Source organism: Botryllus schlosseri, chromosome 6, assembly GCF_051294905.1.
Source record: "Botryllus schlosseri isolate E-star chromosome 6, Bs_hap1, whole genome shotgun sequence".
Lineage (NCBI taxonomy): Eukaryota > Metazoa > Chordata > Ascidiacea > Stolidobranchia > Styelidae > Botryllus > Botryllus schlosseri.
The window spans coordinates 11415259-11440196 of NC_137241.1; the positions used below are offsets into that span (position 1 = coordinate 11415259).

At 40.4% G+C, this 24938-nt stretch overlaps 1 protein-coding gene across 1 annotated transcript in view; it reads right to left on the reverse strand.

Annotated features, from left to right (window-relative positions):
- Positions 1–15177: 15177 nt before the first annotated feature.
- Positions 15178–24938, reverse strand: part of LOC145440980 (amine sulfotransferase-like) — a 36119-nt gene continuing 26358 nt past the window's right edge. The window contains exon 7 of the mRNA XM_080318766.1: positions 15178–15811. Within this exon, the coding sequence (XP_080174892.1) occupies positions 15699–15811 (113 nt within the window). The 3' untranslated portion in view covers positions 15178–15698. The remainder of the gene's footprint in view (positions 15812–24938) is intronic.

Consider the following 24938-nt stretch of genomic DNA (forward strand, 5'->3'; position numbering starts at 1 on the left):
ACCATTTCCGTTACGAACTAGGTCTGGTATTACGCGATTCGTAGATTTGGCCTTGCTATAGGTAACGGTTAATGCAAAACTTAATCATTTAGGTTTGTCGGCTCCCCGTGCACCAATCGCTATTATAAATGCTGTGAAAAATCAGTATGACTAGATTTAGGCTTCTAGTCGCGTGAATGTTTTTTTCTTTAGTTTATGTATGGATTTGGTCAATAATATTGGAACTTCCATAATTCATCTATAGCATAAACGTGATCAAATTTCCTGCAGGAGCTGATGGAAATTGTCTTCGAAAATTTAGGACACCCATATGCCACACAGTTACGACTATTAATGAAGTTTCGGATTTGTCCTCATTACTTTGTTGATGCATGTTGTTATTTCGTGACTTCCGGTAAAGACTGTGGCTTGGCTACTCGAAAGATTCCCAATTCGTAGTTCTTGACCGGGTGATGTGTTTTTCTCATCGGGTCGCATTTGTACCGCTGGGCTCAGATTTCAAGAGCAGGACTATTCGTAGCCATTATTTCGGAGCCGGGCAGTCATATTAATATCGACAGTTTCGGTAAACATTTGTCGGTCATCTTGGATTCTTAAATTGTAATCACCGTCGATCTTTTTGGAAGCACACTTTGCGGATTCGCAGATTTCGCGAAACGTTTATGACGTGTCCTAGCGCGGATATGCTTGTGCCTAATGATCCCGTACTAGCCTACTGCGCAGACTGAAATATTTCATAATTATTTCAGGTTAAATGAATTTGCCCCAAAATAGTCTATTTAATGCTCATTAAACAACATACGCTTAGAAAGAACTAGTTGACTACTTTACAGTTCGGAAATCAAACATTTGGTAAATCCGTAACAATTCTAAAGCAAAATCTCCCCATAAAAATCACAAAATTCCCCCTCGGTTGGGAACCACTAAGCGTGGAAAACAAACATATTGACTTTTGTTGTTTGTTGTTATTTCATTATATTGTTCTTCTTGTGACTGGTGGCGAAATAACAATTCCATGCATTCCATCAACCCTGGCTGATAATGCCTAGTTTAATAGAATTTGTCATTACACCTCGTACAGGTCAAATACGTCATTATGACGTCATAAATGGTGGATGTAGGTGGTACGCGAGCACTGCATACAACCTCGAAATGGTACGTAGGTGGAAAAAGGTTGGGAACCACTGGCTTAAGCGGTGACTCACAAAAAGCCTAGAAGTTGGCCGTACTACGAGTCGGCACATACGGAATAAGAAATGCAGAAAATCGGCCTGGTGTAAATGACCATTGTAGTCAACAAATACCATGAATATCCCAAGCCCACAAACAAAAAAGCGGTCTCTTTTGACGACATACGAGCGACAAGTACGAGCTGATTCGTTAAAACCGCGCAGTTTGCACGATCAGTCGTTTTCGATTCATTCATTTTGTGGATAACCCCAAATCGCTGTTGCCAGGTGTTTTCGTGCAGCGTATTACATTCATAGTACGTCTGGTGGTAGTGGGAAATGAGCAAAGTAGCACGAGACGGTGTTTGGTCCAGTTAGGGATCAAGTCACTATCTTCGAGTCAAAAGTCAATTCGAGTCATTGCACATTCTGGCCAGAGTCAAGTGAAGTCAAGTGAAGTCACGAGACAAGTCACAAAGTCATGTCGACTTTTCGAAGTTCGAAGCACGACTCAAGCCATTTCATTTTGTGAGATGATTGAAGTACAGATTGATTTACTATGAATTATGAATCACGTAACGAATATCGAGGTAATTACACCTTCAACGGGGCGTTGTATGACTCATATATACGTAGAATTACTAGGCCACGTCGGTAACTGTCCGCCAAATAGATGACAGAATATGAAATCTCAGAAGTTGAAACAAATAGATATGATCTAACACACAATCCACTTATATATCCATACGATACAATTGAAGCATCTACCAATTGTTGACGAGTAAAATGTATTAACCAATATATCAGTCCGATTTAAATTATGCAAGAGGTTCGTTGATATTAGTAGCAGGGCTTTGGAGCAGCCGTAAATTTGCATTGCTTCAGCTCCGGCTCCGGAGCTTTATTCTATCAAAGATTAGCTCCGGCTCCAGCTCCGGAGCCGCATTATTACCACTGCTCCGGCTCCAGCTCCGGCTCCGGCTCTGAAAACTATCGAAGGTGTCTGTCTATCAGGGGTGGCCAACCCGCGGTCCGCGGGTTATATGTGGCACGCGAGAAGGTTTTGAGAAGCCCGCGAGCTAATTTCCCACTATATTATCAACACTCTGTTATATTATTGAAATTGAATTGCTCAGATTGTGAACTTGCAAGGCCAACCAAAAATATGATTAGTCTGACGCAATGGCAGATCCAGGGTCCAGTCACATTTTTAGTAAATCGTCGTACATCAAAATAAATTAATATAGGCTAGTAGTAAAAATTTTCTTCACGCTTCGCGTGTTTAATTGTCACATGATTTCTTTCTTTGTAGCCTACCCCCACCTGAAAATGAAAAAAAAAACGCCTGATTTAGCCGATCGAGTCTAACTATATTCGTAATTACGAGAGAAAGTATTTTCGCGTTTGCGCTCGCAGACAGCTCGTCGCCGATGAAATGTAGGCCCAAAATGATTGTCGTATATTAGAGGAAGACTTCGATATCGATATGTGCAGATGCCGAATAGTCCTGTCCTTGCAAACTGACCCCAGCGGGTGGTATACAGTCGACCAGCAATATACCCAAGTAATAATAATAACTTTGGAAATTTTACGCGCCTGGCGCGGCTATAGTGGGCAGCGCACTCGTTCGTCAATTTCATGTGGCCCTTTAGCCGAAAAGGTTGGCCACCCCTGGTCTATATAGATTACTAATTTACCTGTAGGTTAGTTATCTATAGTAATCTAGAGTCTTTCAGGCGTCAGTAACAACGGACGCTGGCTTATGACGACATAATGAATACTTGTCAATTGCCGATAACATCATAGTTGCACTAGAACGCACTTCACTCCGTGCCATTGCTGTGTACAGCATTAAAATTCTGATGCGGCGTTTTAACACTGGCACTGTACTCGTTAACATTAAGCCATACAGCTCAATTCAATTTTTAAAAGTGCGATTATTATTCAACTGTAACTGTAGTAAGAGCAATATGGCCGGATATAACGACGTGATCAATAGAAACTCGATTTGTCCCAAATGGCCAATGGTTTGACGTTCGACATTGGTGCACTCGTTACCAGTACATCCGGTGTCGATCAAGTTTATCTGAATATAATATTTTCCGGTTCAAACAAATCGAATAATCGAATTAAACACTGCGCCATGCACACTGTGCCATGCACATTGAGCCATGCCCATAACGAATTAAACTATATGCAGTATGCACATTGCACATTTACAAGTCACAGTGCCCGATAATCCGGGAATACTAGAGTATCAAGCAGACATCAAGAATGAATTAATGAAACAGATGATTACAAATTGGAAATCGCGTATCAAATCAGTAATTTGTCTCCAACATAAAATACCATGGGGTTTTGGGCTACTCTCTGCCATCCCCTATTTACGCTCGAAAATCCTTACTGGAGTGAATGACGATGATGTGCAGTAATGAATCTGATTAGCATGCATAATTGCACACTCAATAACACTGTCCAATATTGCGGCCCGATTAGAGAACTATCACAAAAGAACGAGTATTTGCTTATCCGATTCATAGCAACGATAAGATGGAATTTCTCGGCTCGTGCTCATCATATCGACATGTGTAACGAAATCACGTTTTTATCCTCTCTCCCATTTCGCGTAATACATAGTGATCACTATTTTCGAACCGTATACAATTGGCCAACAAAATTGTGCTGATGATGAATTTGCGGGTATGCCGAATACCCACAATATTCACAGGCATATTTCGCATACCGAGGTTCGGCACTCATGTATGAAAATTGAACGTTGAACAAATGAATGCTCTGCTGTTAAATCCCCAGGAACATGGTTAGTTGGAAAAGGTAGCGCCAAAGAGGAAAATAGTCTTGATTTCGCGAAGGCCTGCTGTTGAATTATGTGAACTCGGCAGATATAGTTGTTGTATATATAATAGCATCTTATTAAATACGTCGGAGCCGGAGCTACCCCTCAAATAACTGGCTCCAGCTCCGGCTCCGGCTCCGGCTGAATATTATGTAGAGCTCCGGCTCCAGCTCCGGTAAAAATGCACTGCTCCTGGGCTCCGGCTCCGGGCTCCGGCTCCGGCTCCAAAGCCCTGATTAGTAGCCTACTAAGCAGAAAGACACTGCTACAGATAGAATACTACTAGTTTACGACAACATAAGCTCTAATCACTACGTTTGCGGTCAATTTATTTGTGACTTGCCGATGGAGGGTGAGGAAACCTAGGTTGTATAATCGTTGAATGACTGGTTGCTAACACATCGTATCAGCGTGTCTACAGCATGTACTTTATGTACAGGTACTACGATTTAGTCGACACTGATCATTATTTGATGACTTGAAATTGACTCGAAAATTTTGCTTCAAGTCAATGTTGTTGTTTGTGGTATTCATGGTGTTTGTCGACTACAATGGTCATTTACACCAGGCCGATATTCCTTATTTTTGATTCTTTAGCTGCCGACTTGTAGCGAGGCCCACTTCTTGGCATTTTTAGGACACCGCCCGGTACCGAAAATTTTGCTTCGAGTCACGAGTAAATCCACATTTTTGAGACGCCGAGTCAAGTCAAGTTTTCTGAAAAAGGTGACATCGGTCTAGTTATATGACTCGAGTCATGCCAACACTGACTTGGTCCGACTCCGAAACACTTCTTCTTTAGATATTATCGAAGAGAAAAATATCATTCGAATTGGCGTAGTCGGTTAATCCGCGGCCTTCATCGCGAAAAACTGTAATCGACTCTCGGTGCTAGTGCGTGTTTATTTGGGTAAAATAATTTTACCTCGACCCAGCTGACTAGCTACCGTAAATCACATGAATACTATCATAAACAAAACCCTCAAAATATCACTTACCAGTACCATACGTGCAAAGAAGCGATTTCATACTTTACATTTTCGGTTGATTTCAATTTTTGAAGGTTCACCAGCAGGGCTGTCGAGTCGGTAAATTTTACCACCGACTCCTACTCCGACTCCGACTCCACGCATTTTCAATGGACCGACTCCGACTCCTGAATGCTTAAACGTACCGACTCCGGCTCCGACTACGAGTCCGACTCAGACTCCGACCCCGACTCCAACGGTACTACCAATTTACTTCGGAAATTATATGCCACAGTGACGTTTAAATGACTATCATATAACTAATAAACATAAGCAAACATATGATTAACGATGGCATGCAAAATTGTTTCATTGTGGCACAGCTCGAATTATTCACTATGCATGAAAGATTGCCTTTCTAAATATCATTCCTTCTTTCATATTTTATCAGTTTTCATAACATGGACTCTCTAATAACCTGAATATGTATGAATCATTCATACACGACATATATCCCATATCCAGTATAATTACAATGTAGATAAAACAATCGAAGTGTTGCTCTTGTGTAGGAGTCAGCAACAAATACAGAGATGCATTTTACTAATTTTCTCATTACACACTGTACTGATTACAAGCACACACACACTCTCACTACTAATAGACATTGGCCATAAACGAAAGTTAGGAAGTAGTCAAACAGCATATGTCTAGTCTACATCAGAGTTGGATCAATTACATTATTTCAGTTCAATTACAATTACAATTACAATTACTTTCATGCATGTTTCAATTACATTACAATTACAATTACTCCATGCTAAAAATATCAAATTACAATTACAATTACAAATACTCCTTGTATGCTTCAATTACATTACATTACAATTACAATTGCTGCTGTTGAACATGTAATTGAATAAACATAAATTCAACCAATGATATATATATATATATGTATATATATCATTGATTCAACCGTGCTCCTTGACAACCGTAGCGTCGTAATTAACAACAATTCAAGTATTCATGTTTCATTCATGATGCGCAAATACCCGTTAATTAATACAAAGAAAAAACGTTTTCGAACTATTCCAGTATGCAGTATGTCGTTGAAAAAAGTATTAGAATATATGCAGTATGCACGTGTTGGATTCGCGTATATAGTATATAATTAAAGAAATAGTATTATTTTTATCGAGGGACGTATAGGAATTAGGATGAGGAGTAAAAACAAAACCGTGCTTTGTCAGATAAGACGTTATATAATATCCAGTGGTCTGGTTAGTTAGCCAGACGAAGTAACGATGCAGCATCGTGATCTGAAATCGTATTGTAGATTGCCAACCCACGGCTAGATGCGCAAGATGTGAGTCACGGATGAATGCACCGACAAATGTACTGCAGAGCCGGCTAAAAGCAGCAAACTTTGTAGTCCTAGGGCTGGCGATCCAAGCGTCCAAATTTGATGCATCTGGTCTTTATCGTAAGCTATTGATGCACTAATTCCGAAAATACAAATTAAAATCTCGTCAGGGCAATGTAACTGCTCTAAAATAGCCGTTTAAGGCCGACTGTTCTGAAAAGTGAGAGCGCCGCAGCAGCATGACCACAACAATGACCAATTACGCCCAGCGATTGTTCAGAACAATGCCGATTCCCAGACTTTCACGACTATTTTGGGATGGTACCATTGCCTGGAAATATACTTTTATTGCGGAATCAGTGCGATTAGGACCATACATATCAAATTTCGACGCTTGGATCGCCAGCAATTGGACTATCAATTCTGCTGCTTTTAGCCAGCTCAGCAGTTCGCTTCTCGGCGTATTCAATCGTGAGTCACGTGTTGCGAATCCATCCGTTGGTTAGTAATCTAATAATTGTATACAATGGCAGCCGAGGCCAGCATAGCGGTAAAAATAAAAAACTTCGCCTGCAAGGGCGCAGTCAAGGGCTTCCGCGAATGGATCCATCAAATTCCTTGTCGACATTTAAAGAGAATGCATTATAAGTCAATTATTTTAAATGTGCTTGTCAGGTCTCAATAGTAATTTAATGTAATTGAAATTGTAATTGAGCAAAATTTTTGTCAAATTACAATTACAATTACAATTACACAAAATAACAATGCTTCAATTACAATTACATTACAATTACATTGAAAAATGTAATAATTACATTCAATTACAATTACAAATTACAATTGATCCAACTCTGGTCTACATGCATTTAGTGAAACATTCAAAGACTAGGACTTGCAGTCTTTCTTACTTATTTGTTCGACCCAAGTAGCTCTACACTACAAATATTTTCAATTTTGTCAAGTGGGAAGGAGCGTTTGTTTATATTTACAACAATTTTACAACCAGACGATATGTTTGCTCTGTCATGCATGGTATAATTCCAAAAATTGCATCAATTTGTGACTGCATCGCGAAGATGCATATTGCTTCTTTTTCCTCTATGCTACTTAATTGTAATTTGCAAATAACGTCAAATTTTATCTATGTCAGGGGTGTTTCGACGCGCCATTGTTGTCAAGGAGTGCCGATTTACCAGGCGTCGAACCCTGTCTGCTCAGCTGAATCTGCTCTTGGACTCGGTAAACCTTGCGTATCAGTCTTGTATTCAATAAAACACAACCAAGCACTCCTAATGGAACAAAGCTTTGGTTGGTTGGAACAGGAAGATGCATGATCGAGATTCGCAATAGTGCTCGCTCGTCCGTTGCTCGATGGAATGGAGCAGGATGCAACGGCAACGAGGAAAATATAAAGGCAAGCGAATAGGAAAGTAGAACAGTAATAATCAAATAATCAGGATTAAAATCAGACAATTAGAATGATTAGAAAAGCGAGATAGAAATAAAGGACAGTTGAATTGGAAACTGATTCCTCTAAATACATCAAACACAGAACAAATAAAACATGCGCAATCGCAAACACTCCCCCATTTGACTGAACCCAGTCAACAGAATTGCACCAGAATTGTTTTTCACGCTCGCCCAGGCGATACCGCCGAAAATTATATTTTCACTGGGTCATCTTTTCAAGCTATTGATTTTGTTGAAGAAGTCGCCACACTGCAATGCCTTGGGCCAAGTTCGCTGATCTATGGTTTTGGAACATGGTATCTGATTTGTATTATGGACTATCGCTTTGCTGTTCGGCTTTTTGCGGAAAATTATTTCCGCAATGCGTTATTTTCTTGCTGCTTACCAGAAAAAAATGTAATTTTCGGCAGTCCCGCCATATGCCCTCCGTGAAATGGGGAAGTAGCGAATTCGACAGCGCTGCAGGAGCTGACAGCGAAATGCTGTCATGTAGGGTTCAATCTTAAAGAACATAAAAGTGTATGCATGATCGATTGAATAACGAAGAAACAAACGAAACAAGTAGATATCCTCCAAATCTTGTATACTGTTGGGATATCCAATGGAAACTTTCGAGTATCTCATATACCCTAATAATTCTAACAAATTGTAAATGCAACTTTTTACTGCATTTTTGGTAAAATTAAGTGCAATTTTCTCGCGATTTTTAGTGCAACAAAAACTTGCCCTAGTAATAACAGCTCGATTAACGCGAGACACGAGGATAGCACTAAATGCCATCATTAGAGACTCACATTATGCAAGTCACTGTAACATGTAACGTACATTTTAACCTCTTTAATGGTTATTAAAGTATGGGTTGTGAAGGGTATAATTTTGTGTCGCCATGGCACCAGAGCGATCATTAAATATGTATGTAATATTTATTGAATTTATTGCAAAAAAAAACTTGTGGATAGTTCATACTCAAGGTCACTGCGTTGGATAGGCTACTATAGCTCTGCACTATAGTTGAAATCAAAACGAGGGAGCTAGATATACTCGACTTCGATAACCGTTTTACCACGCTAATCATTGAGTGACAATCTTGCAACTTACCCCAATATTATATAACATAATCAAAATATACCATACGAAATGCCGTCATCCATCTCGGTATTGAACACTTTCAAAATCAACATGTGTCCTCTTTTTTGGGGAATTTGTCCTCATTTTCTATAAAAAAAGTGTTAAAATGCGATCAAAAACTCGACCCTGACGCAGCGAACGTCATAGTTTCGTAAAAAAATCGGGTAAAACGGGACTCGAGCCAAAGCCAAAACAATATATCTTTAGTTCCGAAAAAAATATCACCATGTCTGTCGCAGCAGGCAATGATGCTCATCTGACCAAATTGACGACCAATTTTGATGTACAAATGTACAAATAATATATGTAAAAATTCGTGAGTGATTTTCATGTTAGTCTTTTTAATTGGAGTTCGAAATTGGACGATGTGTTATTGTGTATGCCTGCGAATTGCAACTCATTGCTGCGCATAATAGTTACCGAACAGGGTTTTGCAAACATCAGCTTCTCGGCAGCAAAATTCTGATTTTATTTGATTCGTTTCAACGGGAATCTTCTATATTCCAATTAACTAGGTCGCCGCTGGGCAGACTGGTAACATATTCAATGCATATGTACCAAACTCAATGTCAAATTGCGCATTCGGCAGAAATCGGATTTCAATTGATAAGATCATACGCTCATATTTTTCTTCAGTCACACTTGAATAATCGTATTTTAAATCTGACTGTATGTCTTGATAGCGTGCATTGCTTGTATTAGGACGCCATATCAGTATTTTAACGCAGAAGGGGTGACCAACCTGCGGCCGTAGAAGAAAATTCGTGCGGCAGTCGACTCGTAATTCAATAGTATGTGTCGGAGGCCGTCGACATACAAATTGAATTTACGAATTGACTCCCGATTTTAATGAATCTTGTAATTTTCTTCGCGCACTGCGCGATTCAATGTGGTTCAATGTGGTTTTTCAATTTGAATATAGCAGCACCCGTTGCAATCTGATCCCCACAGTACAAATGCGAACGATGGCGGGACAGCGTAGTGGTGCATTCCACAACTACAACACGAATGGGTTGCGGGTTCGAGTCAGACCGAGGTCGACTTCAGAATTCCTACAAAAGTGATGGAGGTCTAGCTAGCAGAGATGAGCGGATTTGGAATTCCTATGTCCTAATAAAATCCAAATCCGAAGGTTCAAATCCTAATCCAAATCATAATCATAATCCAGAACTTTTGTGTATTCAAATCCATGTCCAATCATAATCCGATTCTAACTTGAAATTAGGAAAAAATGCTAATTTATGCAAGGGAGGAATTGGAAATTTTTCTTTCACAACCAACAATTCCCTTGATTTATGATAATTTTGTATAGGGCTGCACCCCTCATGTTCATTGGCACCGAGTGTACCATAGTGTAGTGTACCGTAAGTACAATATTACCTGATCTGAATAAAGTTTGTCGTCATTCGCCACCGGACATATCAATCTCCCAGAAAATTGGCAAATCCAATCTAAATCCCAATCCATTCAGAAAAAATCTCTGATCCAAATCCAATCCAAATCCGACAAAATTTCACAAATCCGTTTTTTTTCAAATCTCAATCCTAATCCATGCTCATCTCTGCTAGCTAGGCTCCTCATCACTATCTGATCCGCGTAATCGGTGTCTTAAAAAGCCTAAGCTAAAAGTCGGTAAATGCGGAATGATAATGAAGAATATCGGCCTGGTGTAAAATGACCAATCTAGTCGAAACACCATGAAACACAACAGCAACATATGCGAACAGCAGAGGAAAATGATGCGCCTTTTGTAGAAATACCAACTTGTATTCGTGTGCTCCTCACAAAGGAAATTTGTTTCTGATACGTTTAGGCGATTCCAATATCTTTCCACTATCCATACCGACAATCCTGATGCGACTTCAAGAGATAATAGCATGCATTACGATTACAAAATCACGATTACCCCATGTGTGCTTACCACCTCGGGCCACATCCACGCTAATTTGGTGTATAAGCGGAGTAAAGAATTGCGAAATAACGATTGGTGCCCGTTTCTAGTAGGGCCGTATGAGAATAAGAAAAAGCGTACATAAAATTCTGCCATAATGTATAAGGCTTTTGGTTGTTGAACATACGTATGCCTATTGCCTACAATCCACTTAATACAGATACTGTACAGTTAAGAGTAATGGCAAAGAACAGATCGGATATGATTGATATAAGCTGCTGTTGGTTTTAAATGCTTCGTTGTGGAAATCGTCATGTTTTATGTGACGTGTACAAAATTTCAAATCTTTGTCCGGTGCACATATTGCCCGCCTAGCAGCAATGTTTAAACTGTGCTGAAATAAGCATAGCCAAGCATTATTAATTACGTTACTATTTGATTGAAACTATGCAGAGTGGTGATTACTATCCTCTTCTTATGAGGTAGCGGAGTCTGGTGTGTATTGATAACCTGACATACCACATATACACGGCATGGTGGTGGTTCTTTCAATCACTGTCATATCGTATATAAGTTCACTACTTGTGGATAATTCGATAGCAATGCAACAAAACTAATAGGCTACTTCTGATATAATAATGAACAGTGGAATTCGAAAACCCGACCATTCTGCTATAAATAACTTGATATAATATTGCACTATTCCTTGTTCATGGATGTTCCGGGGCGGCCATCCCGTGGCCCGCGAGAAGGTTTTGAGTGGTACCCAGGTAATTTATTGTGAATTTGCAAGGTCAAACAAAAATTTGATTAGCCTGACCGTGAAATTTGGGATGTTGATGGCTAAAATATCGTTTCCGATGCATTAACGTAGTCAGGGGCCAGTCACATTTTTGTAGATCTTCGTATATACGACCATAAACTAGAACATCTCGAGGTATAGATTTATTTGACTTGAAATTTTTCTTAGAATCTCACGTGATTTATTGTCACTCGATTTTTTGCTTTAAGAGTTGAGTCTAACTATATTCGCAATTATGAAAAAAGGGTCGTCCAACATACGACTTCGAGTGTGCACTGTGCACTCGTAGAAAGATCGTCGGCGACGAAACCTTGGCACAAAATGATAGACGCATGTTCCCCGAAACCTCCGATATTGATGTCCAAGCGCCTAATAATCCTGTCCTTGCCAAATCAGCCTAGCGGTATATAGAGGCAACCCTGAATATACGCAAGCAACATATTGACCGAATTCAGTTACTATATTTGCAAAATTTTCGCGCTTAGCGAGGCTAGGCACTTCATGCACGCTGGGTTTTCATGACATATAGTTGTTATCGATTTTGATGCGTAGTAAGAAAAGTTTTGTTTTCAACGTTACCTAATCCGGTTCGCTCCTATCTAACGACTTATAAAATGTCATCAACATTCAAGTGGCCCGCGTAATGGTTCGTAAGTCTCATGTGGCCCATTGGCCGAAAAGGTTGGTCACCCCTGACTTAAACTGAAGAGCTGTCATGCTTGAATTCATCACCACACCAGGTCCGGTAACATAGCTAGAGTATATAATTACATTGGTACAATCTATCGCCCCATTGATAATTCGGTGCGCGGTAATATGCCAGATCGATTGCGTAACAACAGAGTAGTACCGCCGCATACTGGCAGCTGGATTGAATTTGCGCGAAGATGTGCCATAAAAAGAGAATGAGCGGCGTGGATCAACTATTAGAAATTGTGCTAAAAGTTCTTCGATAAATACTAAATATGATATCTGCACGTGCATCAATCCAATAACATCTTTCCGTATTTAAATTTTGGTTTATTCGTTTCAATCAATCAATCTGTTTTTTATTTTCATCATTTCAAAACATCACAAGACTGCGATACAGTAAAAAGATAGGAAGGTGTCGAAACAACTTGGAGTAGCCTTTTAGATCAGACACCCACCTTAGCCTAGGGCCTAGCTATGCGAAGTAAAGAAGATGCATGCATACTAGGGTTGTCCATAATTTGGAAAATCTCACAAATCCTGCGTATCCATGTCTCATTCTATAGATTATTGATAAAAAACGTCGATGAGCCTGCAATAAGCTCACAGGAAAGTCGTTAAGATTTGTCTAAATGCGTTTGAAAGTGGCTGCTACAGAGTGGGCGTACCAGCGACCATAGAACGGCGAGAAGACTAGTAATCATGAAATCACGGCGCTTGATTGGGTAAGCGGCTATGCCTGAATGATTACGGCGGTGGCGGCTTGCTGATCAGCAGTTCGAGGAGTCTGCTAACGGCGGTGAATCTGTAAGCGCATTGTAGGTTGGTCCGCAGATGATGATTTGAGATTGATTCGGGATATGTTTAGTAACATATCACATAACGAACAAAAGACAACTGCTTCACAAAAACGTTTGAAACAAGACTGGCTTATTGTGAAGGTAACCGTTGTATTCTGTGTACCTTGCTTTCATCGAGGGAAAGCACTAAAACACACAAAGAAACATTGCAGTGGCTCTTATGCAAGTAGCGTACGAATTTCTAGTTTCAGAAGGGATGTACCATCATTGATTACAAATATAAATCATAACAGTGATCATACTTTGTCTGATCTTATTAGGCTCTGGTCGTGGTATATAATTTGAGTCTTGAATGCTCTAAGGATGAGCTGAATCGTCCGTTTATGCGTGGCACCTGTCCAATTCTTACAGCACAATGAATCTACCCGTAAGTGTTGTCAAAGACCTCAATCATACCACAGAAAGAGATCTAAAGGTATGCACAGACTATGCTGGTAGGGTCAGCAAAACTACAGTTTGCTTGTAGAGCTTAGCCTGTCCCAAATGAATCATAGATCATCACTGGCTGCATCACGACTAATGTTTGAATCAAACCAGACATGGATATATAAATGCATTTAATTGATGCGGTAGTTACACTTCTTCAGAGTTCCAATGTAACTACCTGGTCGGTCCACGTATCATCTTATAAGCATACAGGATTGTGCTCCGCAGCATCCATCTCACATGCTGCACCAGTTTGGCGATGGCTAATACTTTACCTGCACCCAGAAAAGCAGGAGGACTCGGCGTAATCGCAAGAATATCAGACTAGATGTTTCTCGGATTTATACTTAGTTCTACAAGTTCACAATCATTCGCTGTTACACCTCTGCCATGTCTGCAATAGGCTATTGCTGCTATAAACCTATCGTAAGCGACTTTTGAACTAAAACATTAAATCACCAGGTGTCACATATTATTGGTAAATCACCAACCTACAATACCCTTACAGAATCATCGCCATTAGAAAACTTCTTTAATGAGCAGAAGCACGTAATCAGCAAGTTGCTGCGGTCGTGATCATTCAAGCATGACTGATTAGCCAATCATGAGCCGTGATTTCGTGATTATTAGTCTTCTCGCCGTTTTATGGTCGCTGGCACGCCCACTCTACAGCAGGTACTTTCAAACGCATTTAGACAAATCTTAACCACTTTCCTGTGAGCTTATTGCAGGGAGGGCTGTTCAAAAATAACCTATTTTCCTGAATCTTGTTGGTTACGTGATTAAATCATTAGGTTGCCTGAAAAACCGACGCACACCAAATTTGAATTCATTCCAACCAATATTCGCTGGTTTCGTAGAGTTTGAAAATTTTGAATTTGCACAAAAACGCAAATTTTTTTTTCTTCAAATTTTTCTGCCAACCCCATGAAATTGTTGGGCTGTCTTCAAAAACTACCCATGACACCTGATGAAGGAGCAGCGCTCCGAAAGCTCGTGTAACTAATAAAGTTATATTCATTCGCAAGTGGACGTTAAATAGAGTGTGAAAGCTACTAAGGTCTTACGTTTATATATATCGTCTGCTATCGGCGCAACCAAGTATTCAAAAACTATGCAAAACAAATTTGACTCAATTCCAAGCCGTAGAAGCGGAGTTATTTCAGTTTTTATTCGATAATTCTGGGATTATCCATGATCGGTCTATAATCCAAGAATTATCACCGAAAAACTGGAATAACTCCGCGTCTACGGCTTGGAATTGAGTCAAATTTGTTTTGCATAGTTTTTGAAGACAGCCCAACAAATTCACGGGGTTGGCAGAAAAATTTGAAGAGAAAAATTTTTTGCGTTTTTGGGCAAATTCAAAATTTTCAAACTCTACGAAACCAGCGAATATTTGTTGGAATGAATTCAAATTTGGTGTGCGTCGTTTTTTAAGGCAACCTAACGATTTAATCACGTAACCAGCAAGATTCAGGAAAAAAGGTTATTTTTGAACAGCCCTAAAATGCAGGCTCATTGACGTTTTTTATCAATAATCTATAGAATGAGACATGGATACGCATCATTTGTGAGATTTTCCAAATTATGGACAGCCCGAATGCATACTGAATGAAAAGTAATGCAGAGAATATAAGACGTTTGATCATTTCAAAAATACACAATAAAGTGAAAGGATATAAGAAGATGGCGACGCTACTTCGTGAAGTCTATTGACTACACACCAAGATTGGAGATACATAGGTATAGTAGAGTAGATATCCTACTTATTTATAATTGTATAAACACACGATAAAATGAGGCATGTACATTGCACAATGCACAGCACATGCGCAGACCGATGAAATTTATACCCAATTGAGTAGGGAAAATATGTGAATGGAAAACGAGCTCTTGGGTGAATAGACATGTCAAAACCAAGACTAGACCAAGTATACTATTTATACACAAGCTCTTGATTCTCACTTGCATGAATATATCTCTTATATCGGGTACCGTTACAAAAATCAGTGCATATCAGGACTACACGAGATGTAAGTAATAAACACAGATTTCAAGATGTTGCGAAACATCATAAGACATAGGTAAAATTGATTCCTTTTCCAGACAACTTTTCCTTCATCACATTGTCGATCAATTCCGATTGCGACACGGTCAACTGCTCTTTCCACCCTCCCACTTCGCCTGTTATCGAGATAATGGGGAGTTAAGCAAAGAATAAACCGCCTTATGATGACCGCAATGGCCTAACATGCAAATGCCAATATTTTCTGGAATAAACGACGTTCGCACCGGACAAAATAGCCCGTAATATCCTTCTTTCGGGTTCAAATCCAATGAAAACTTTTGATCAATAGGCAGTGAATTTAATTTGCAAATTTGTTTTCAGGCCATGAAGTTAGCGGCAAACAAAAGAGAACAAAAGAAAAGCCTAAATATATTTTGCTCGTTAGGCGATGGATGTGCTTGTTTTGGCGAACATATGTCACTAAAACGAAATTGCATTGTTGAGAAACACACCCACATTTCGCGTTCAATTCCAAGGAATATCTTTGGTGTATGACGGTTAAATTAAACTAAAACAGAAAAGCCATGGTGACATAGCCACGGTAACATAGATGCAAATACCAATATATTTTTGATTGCTTGCCCACTGACCATGGAAATTGTATTAAGAAGCAGACAGCCAAGGCACTGGCATTTAATTCTTTTTCCTTGAGAAAGGAAAATATCCTACTTCAGCGGCAATTTCATAATTAGTTGTCTGCGTGCCCTATTTTCAATATTTATACATTTGTTTTCTATAATTCCCAAAAGATTCGCGAAAAGAACCTGTGGCCGCACATAGTTTGGGAAGCACTAGTCTATATGCGGAAAAATAGCTTCACGCCGGACAACAAGCAGTTGCGTAAATATGGCGAGCCGATCATCACGTGTCCCAGCCCATACTGCGTCGATAGCCTACAGCTATATAGTATTGTACATCGTGCGGCTCATACGATTTCTAGGCCGTAACTCATAAATGATTGATGTAACTGTCTATTGCCCAATGGCGCGTATGAATGGTATAGATAAGGATTTGATACACTAACAGAGGTCAGGGGAGGCAAGTAGGGTTGTATTTAAAACGAATGGTTGTTTAAAACACTTTGTTTAAAACATGTTAAACAGTATTTTAAACGAAGGCCTTCAAAAAAAATTGTTTTTTCTTAAGTTGTAAAATTATGCCATAATTGTGTAAATACTTTCCAGAAAAACATGCTGTATGAGCCTGCAAACAATTACCACCCGATATAGCCGACGTATACGATATGGGATGGTTGGAAACCTCAAAATAGTCGGTTCGACAGCTATAGTACGTATTTCGTCCCTATATTTTCAATTGTCAATGTCAATTCACTATGACGTCACAATTAAATACTCGTGACGTCATCGATTGAAAAACAAACGAAAAAACAATAAAATCATGTTTTAAACAAGGGCCTTGTTTTAAACATGTTTGTTTTAAATGCAACCCTAGAGGCAAGTGAGGCAGCGCCTCGCCTATAGAGAGCGTAAGCAAAAGAAAACTGTGAAAACCTTCAATGATTTTACCGGTATTTTTCTAACGATATTCATGAATTTCCAATTTTAAACATTTTTACTCCCGAAATGATGCAATTTTCATATTTATCGCTCAAAAATAGGACGAAAGAAGAGGTGAGGCAAAGGTGGGGCATACACAAACCAAGCCTCGCTTTTTATAGCACAATTCAATATATACAGCGCAGAACTGGTGTTCATCGAATGGTTCGGTCACAGTGATTCCGAAACTTCAAATAATATTATTGTCATATAGCACCGTAACCCCCTCAACCCCCCACTAAAGAATGTGAAATTCGGTTTGCTACGAAGTAACAATGAACAGCGAAGTGAAGCAATACAAGGTGGGACAGCAAGTAATCCGCATCAGCGAGTATTCGCTTACAATCCGACTATATAGGAACCCGACTAAACCATCCGTGGCTATCGCAGCGCAGTGAGACAATGCGCTATCGGCTAGGGACCTCGCGAACCGACGGCGTAATATGAACTGTGGAGTTAAGAACGCCAACACCCAACACATACTGCAGAGCGAATACCTTCTCTTTTAGATGTACCTGTAGTGTATGTAATCGACATATAGATAACGACCGAACGACTATATATCCATCGGTGGTCAAATAGGTGCATTATTAGATTTCCACCATAGCATAGGTTGCAGGCTACTTGTAAATAAGGTGAAATGTATACTTTCAAGCAGGGCATGGTATGGTATGGAATGGGAAAATTCCATTCTCCATATACCCGCCTCAATTGGTCCATACCATACTTGCAATTTTCCATACTATAGCAACATTCTTCCATACCATATTTGATACTTTTTTCATACTCTCGCAGTTGCCCAACCTCTCAGATAATATTATATTTTGGAAATTTTCTGGCGTTCATATTCTTATTATTTTGGATGAAATTATTAATTTAAACAGGTCTGATGCACCAATTCTATCCCCATTTTTTGTCACATGTCAGTGATGTAGGCAATGTTCCCTCTAAGTTGCGCACGTGCGCAAATGCGCAGTGCTGAAACGGTCTCTGCGCACAGAACATCCAAGCTGCGCACAAAAAATCTGAAGTGATGACTTTTTTTAGTCGCTGCGCACTGTTCTCCAAGGGACCGCGCAAGCGCGCACACTCGTGAAAAATTAGAGGGAACACTGCCAGGGGCAAATAGAGTTATCGCTGAAGTCTGAAACCGAGATACAAGTGCGGTCCGTCAAGGTAAATATTGCGCTCTGTAAGGAAATGATAATTTGCAATGACGTGCGCCTCACGAAAGAGATTTTTCTTTTAGTATATGGTCTCGTACGCGTAAGCGAAACTGATATCATTTCAATTGCGCAATCTTTTCTGGTAATGGCGAAATAACAATGGGCTAGCTCGAAGTTAATCATCGAGAAACTAACGAACAGTATACTCCGCGTGGCATGAACATTGCATAAGATTTACTGTACAATTACATGCCGTGAACTTTCGAAGTCATCACTTGCATCAAGCAAATCTGATCACGTATGGCGAGATAGGATAATATGCAGAATATGCAAGTACAAGCACCAATATTGTTGAAAAATCCATCCCCTTGCAAACGTTGATCGGGAAATGCTCCAACTGTGCAATGCGCACTGTAGGGCGTTGAATTACATCAGCATCTCAGCAGCACAAATTTTGATTTTATTCGAGTCGTTTGAACGGGAATCTTTTGTCGATAAGGTCACACGATAATATTGTTCTTGCTTCAGTCAGACTTGAATATTCGTATCATTATATATGACTGCTTGTCCTGATAGTAATGAGTGCATTGCCGGTATTAAGTAGTCACATCAGTGTTTTTACGCGGTAGGTCTACATCAGTGGTTCTTAACCTTGCCTCCAGCGCCCCCCTAGGGGCGCTGGCGATTTTGAAGGGAGCGGAAACGCTCATGGGCGATATGGGGGGCGCTGGGATCAGGGGGGGGGGGCGATATGGGGGGCGCTGAAAACAAATGGCTTCGCAGTAGATTATGCGGTAGTAGGACATATCCTTGATGAGTATTCAGAGCAAATTAACATTCCACAAAACATGTCAAATCCCGATCGCCGACCTCACTGCGGTCGCAGTGACTTAAAAAATACAATCACAGTGAGCCGAGCTATGAGTCGGCAGCGAAAGAAACGATGAAGCGCGCGTGACAGAGGCTGCCTGAGAGAGTGCCAGAAAATGAAAGACACGAATAAATGCATTCGTTGTACTGTACAAAAATCGTACTGTCGTGGAGCACAAAGCCTTCAGCAGGCTAAAAGCACCACTGTTGTGTATGAAAATCGAAGAAGGAGGCACTGTATATCACTTTTGAGAGTGAGAGCTCCTTGTACATAAATAAGTGTTGAAGCTTTGTGCACGAAATGAATAACTAAATATACCTGTATTTGAGAGCTACAAAATTAAATCGTCAGAATATTTATTCGTCGTATCGTAAAGGGTGATACTATCTAGTGTTACAGTTCACAACCTCACAGGAACGTTAGATAATATGAGTTTGCTTTGTTTGGAATACATTCATGTTCATTCATGTACATTGTACATGCATTAATAACTGGGTACAGTACTAAATTCAATGCGAGAAGATATATGCATCCCATTCTCAGCTGACTTACTTATTGTTACACAAAGTACTAAAACAAAATCCCATACCATTTATTTCCCCGTATTGCTAATCGCAGATATGAATTCGGGATGGTTCGAACCACAGGGTATGAGACCGTACCCGAATTTTGTTATAACAACCTTGATTTGACCCTGAATATACCACACATAATTATTATATGATTTATTATAGTCGAATGGTCCTCGAGCGCGATTAAAGCGCGAAATATTTACAATACCAAAGTCTCGAAAAGACCGACTGGACTTTGACCTCTTACCGGGACCGAAACTGCTGCAACCCAAACCCCCAATCGCTGAGCTCGAAGGGTGCCCTAAATTATTTCGGTGAATGAACGTAAATTACACATCATGTTTTGACGAATCCCCACGGAAGAATACTCATAATTATAGAAAATAGAAATAAGCATTTCGGCGTCGGCCATTAGCACGCCCCGAAGACATATGAAGTTCCGGTCAATATGGGTATCCGAGAAGTGTGTCAAAAAGATCGTCAGCGAGAAAACCTTAGCCAAAGAGGATTGCCCTTATGTTGACCGCAAACTTCGCTCGTGCCGAATTATCATGTCGTCGCAATCTGCAACCCTCAGGACTAATAACATCCATCAGAGAAAATTATTTGCCAGTGAAGAAGTACTAATTTTGAATCGTGTGCTTACTTTAATTTAATACGTTTATGCGTTTCAATATCTTTTGAGTATATGGCGGACCAGAAGTAACAAAATAACAACATGTAACGAATTAATTGTACCGACGGACACGCCCGAATATGTTCAATTATTAATTACGTGGCCTTCATTTTCCAATACATCAGCTCACTCAGCGCTACTGGTAAATCTGATTACGTGGGCTGAGAGGATAAAAAGTTTATAGCGACATAGATATGCAATTACCGATTCATTCATGCATTATAGAGAATTTTGGCGTCTAGGGCGACCAGGTCACACAAACTTTGCTCACCATCGAAATCACGCGTCGGGGTTCTTGAGGGCGAAGCCCTCAGACGTTTGTTTATCACGCTATGGGTGCGCTAGACAATCGTTTTTTTAGGAGGGCTGACGAAGTGCTGTTACGACCCTTCTCCCTTTTCTCCATTGTCTTTATTACAGTCCTTACAATATGAGATGGGGGGCGCTGCAGCACGATAATTTTTGAAAGGGGGCGCTGGAGGAAAAAAGGTTAAGAACCACTGGTCTACATCGATCGCGTGTAAAGTATTGATTTGAAGTGCATTCTCGTGCGTGTATTTCTACTAGTAGTCATGAAAACAGACTTTTCGCCGCAGATGAAACCAAGCCTCCATTCATGTACCGTCGCTATGTCGACGACACCTTCGTTATCTGTCAAAATGAGACGGAGTTCGATGATTTCTTTGTTAACTTGAATTCTCTACACTCGTCTTTAAAATTCACATTTGAAAAAGAGCGTGCTAACTCGTTACCATTCTTAGACGTTCTGGTGGAAAAACGGGGTATTAGCTTTGCCACTTCGGTTTACCGGAAGCCAACGTTTACAGGGCATTACATACGCTGGAATTCTTTTAGCCCGAATCGCCGTAAATTAAATTTGATTGGCACATTGGTGCACAGAGCCTTGATGATTTGTTCGGATATAAAATTAAACGCGGAGCTAGAATATATCCGCAAAATTCTAATCGGTAACGGCTACCCCCAACACATCATCAAGAGTTCTGTGGACAGAAAACTCAGTAATTTCAATCCCAACAAATCACAAAACACGAACACACGGTCTGAGGAAAATGTATATATACATTTGCCGTGGCTGGGCCCCATCTCTTCCCGGTTTGAAAAGCAATTGATTTCTGCTGTAAATCGCTGTTACGATAACGTAAAAACTAATGTTGTGTTTACCACCAAACAATTGCTTCCTGCAACGCGCAAAGATGTTCTTCCTGCTTTTCAACAAAGCAATATAGTCTATGATTTCAAGTGCCACTGTGATTGTCGGTACGTGGGAAGAACAACTCAGCGCTTGCAGGAACGCATCAAACAACATGTCCCCAGCGTTATTAGATCACGCATATTGGACTCTCGCGAAGACGCAGCCGTAACTGATCTCCGATTACTAGAACGTAATCAGGCCATGGCTATGAACTCTGCCATCGGCAAGCATTTGGCTGAGAATGCAACTTGCGCTAAAAACTATCGCGATGAAAGATTTTCGATATTAGGTAGAGGCCGCACTAATTTCCATTTGTCTGCACTGGAATCGACTTATATTAAAATCCACCGACCGCGCTTGTGTCAGCAGAAGGAATTTTTAGTGAATCTGAAAATTGTCCACTAGCTGCGCTCGCGGTTTGCCTGTATTTCATGTTGTTTGTTTCTATGACGTCATAATTGGTTGTATGCAATGTAGCTAGATGCATGTTTTTGAAATTCTCCATTTGCTGACGATTGCCCTTGAAAAGTGTCAGCTCGAAAAGCTTCGGGTTTTAATATGAATATATTATTAAAATGTATATTAAAGTTCTGTACCCCAAAGAGTCTCTTCAAATACTTCCGAAAACGGTACAACAAGCAGCAGCTAAATACCATCAATACGCTGATAAAGAGTCGGGGAAGATTGAGAACAGCTTTATCTACAACAGCCTTTCTGAAGGCTTGCATCGCCAAAAAGACGTTACCGAAGTTTATCAAAGGTAGGATAGAGAGGTCTCGAGCACGCCTCACCCCAAATATTGAGCGTGCATTTATATATGATGAAATCGACAAGAACAACAAGTTGCTTGCTACCTTACATCGTATATGTCGGTCACTACAGAAAGAAATTCGTGGATTTTTGTCATTCTTTGATTTGATTCGGTTCACCCGGTACCTGGCATCTATAGATACCATAAAGGAAAAAGAGAACTTGGCTAAGAATGAACGTAACCTGAGCCGTCTTATTACCCAACGCTTTGGTAACAATGCTAGTCCTGACGGGAAAAATATTGTTAACTTATCGGACTACAAGCTCACGTCCACTGAAGAGTTCGTACTGTCTCATGGTCTCAACTTTTGTTTACCACCGACTACCATAAAAAGTGAAGAGGTATTCGCAGAATTTGAAGTGTTAATGGCTCAACTATATCATCGCAAGGCCAACTCCGCTGATAATTTGCCAGCCCTCAAAGCAAGATTGAGTGATTTGGCACATGCCTATTGTGGATATCCTATTGATTCGGGAAATTTTTTAATGACGAAGGAATGTTTTCGTGCAATAAAAGCATTGCGACAAAATCCAGACATTCACATTAACAAACCGGATAAGGGCTCTGGGGTTGTAATCCTAAACAAACGGGATTACACACTCAAAATGGAAGCAATCTTGGGTGACGAATCAAAATTCAAGACACTTGGTCCCGCTGCTGAATTTGATAACATCGCCAAGATCGAAAGACGGATACAGCGCCGACTATTCAACCTCAAGAAAAACGGCTCCATATCACCTGAGGTCTATGCCTCCATCAGACCGGTCGGAGCACAGAGGCCACGTATGTACGGACTGCCAAAAACTCATAAAACCAATGTGCCCGTTCGACCAATTCTTTCTATGATTGGATCGGCGCAGCACAAGCTCGCGAAGTGGCTTATCGATGTTTTGGAACCAGTCCGTTCCATGTATGATTCGCATTGTGTCGCTGATTCGTTTACATTCGCGCACGAGATGAAAACCACCGACCTTCCAAACCCGAATATGTTTCTCGGTTCGTATGATATCGTTAGCCTCTTCACGAACGTGCCGCTGAAGGAGACCATTGATATCTGTGCGGACGCGCTATATGGTGGTGGTGATTTAGCACCACCTTCCTTCTCGCGTAAAGTGTTCGTTGAACTTCTTAATACGGCTACTTGCTCTGTTGAGTTTAGTTTTAACGATACCATCTACATGCAAACCGACGGTGTAGCTATGGGTAGCCCTCTTGGCCCGATTTTAGCCAATATATTTGTGGGATTTCATGAAAACAGACTTTTCGCCGCAGATGAAACCAAGCCTCCATTCATGTACCGTCGCTATGTCGACGACACCTTCGTTATCTGTCAAAATGAGACGGAGTTCGATGATTTCTTTGTTAACTTGAATTCTCTACACTCGTCTTTAAAATTCACATTTGAAAAAGAGCGTGCTAACTCGTTACCATTCTTAGACGTTCTGGTGGAAAAACGGGGTATTAGCTTTGCCACTTCGGTTTACCGGAAGCCAACGTTTACAGGGCATTACATACGCTGGAATTCTTTTAGCCCGAATCGCCGTAAATTAAATTTGATTGGCACATTGGTGCACAGAGCCTTGATGATTTGTTCGGATATAAAATTAAACGCGGAGCTAGAATATATCCGCAAAATTCTAATCGGTAACGGCTACCCCCAACACATCATCAAGAGTTCTGTGGACAGAAAACTCAGTAATTTCAATCCCAACAAATCACAAAACACGAACACACGGTCTGAGGAAAATGTATATATACATTTGCCGTGGCTGGGCCCCATCTCTTCCCGGTTTGAAAAGCAATTGATTTCTGCTGTAAATCGCTGTTACGATAACGTAAAAACTAATGTTGTGTTTACCACCAAACAATTGCTTCCTGCAACGCGCAAAGATGTTCTTCCTGCTTTTCAACAAAGCAATATAGTCTATTGCCCGTATTTCGAAACCAATGTAAAACTCGTATTAACGATAATTCGCCGAATTATACTCGGTTTCGCATCACAACAACTATTTCGTAAGACGGGAATTATTTATGGTCACGCATCGACGACTCTTGTGATGCCGAGCGTAATTCGAGAATGAAACCAGTGGATCCGTGATGGTATCATGGAAGAAATTTCTTCGCTCGGTAAGACTTGTTTACGTGTTAAATGTAAGTCGCCAAAAACGGAGAATAATCTCTCATTTGTTGGGATCGTGGTAGCTGTACTGCGCGACTGCTGATGAAAAGATGGACTTTTTAGAGTTCATGAGGTGGACTGGGGAAGAGTATTATCGTGATTTAGTTCATGAAAGAGTACCGAAACGTCGACTGGCACATTTGCAAAACCCTATGGAAAATACCTCTGACGACCAATTTAGAGCACGCTATCGCTTCAC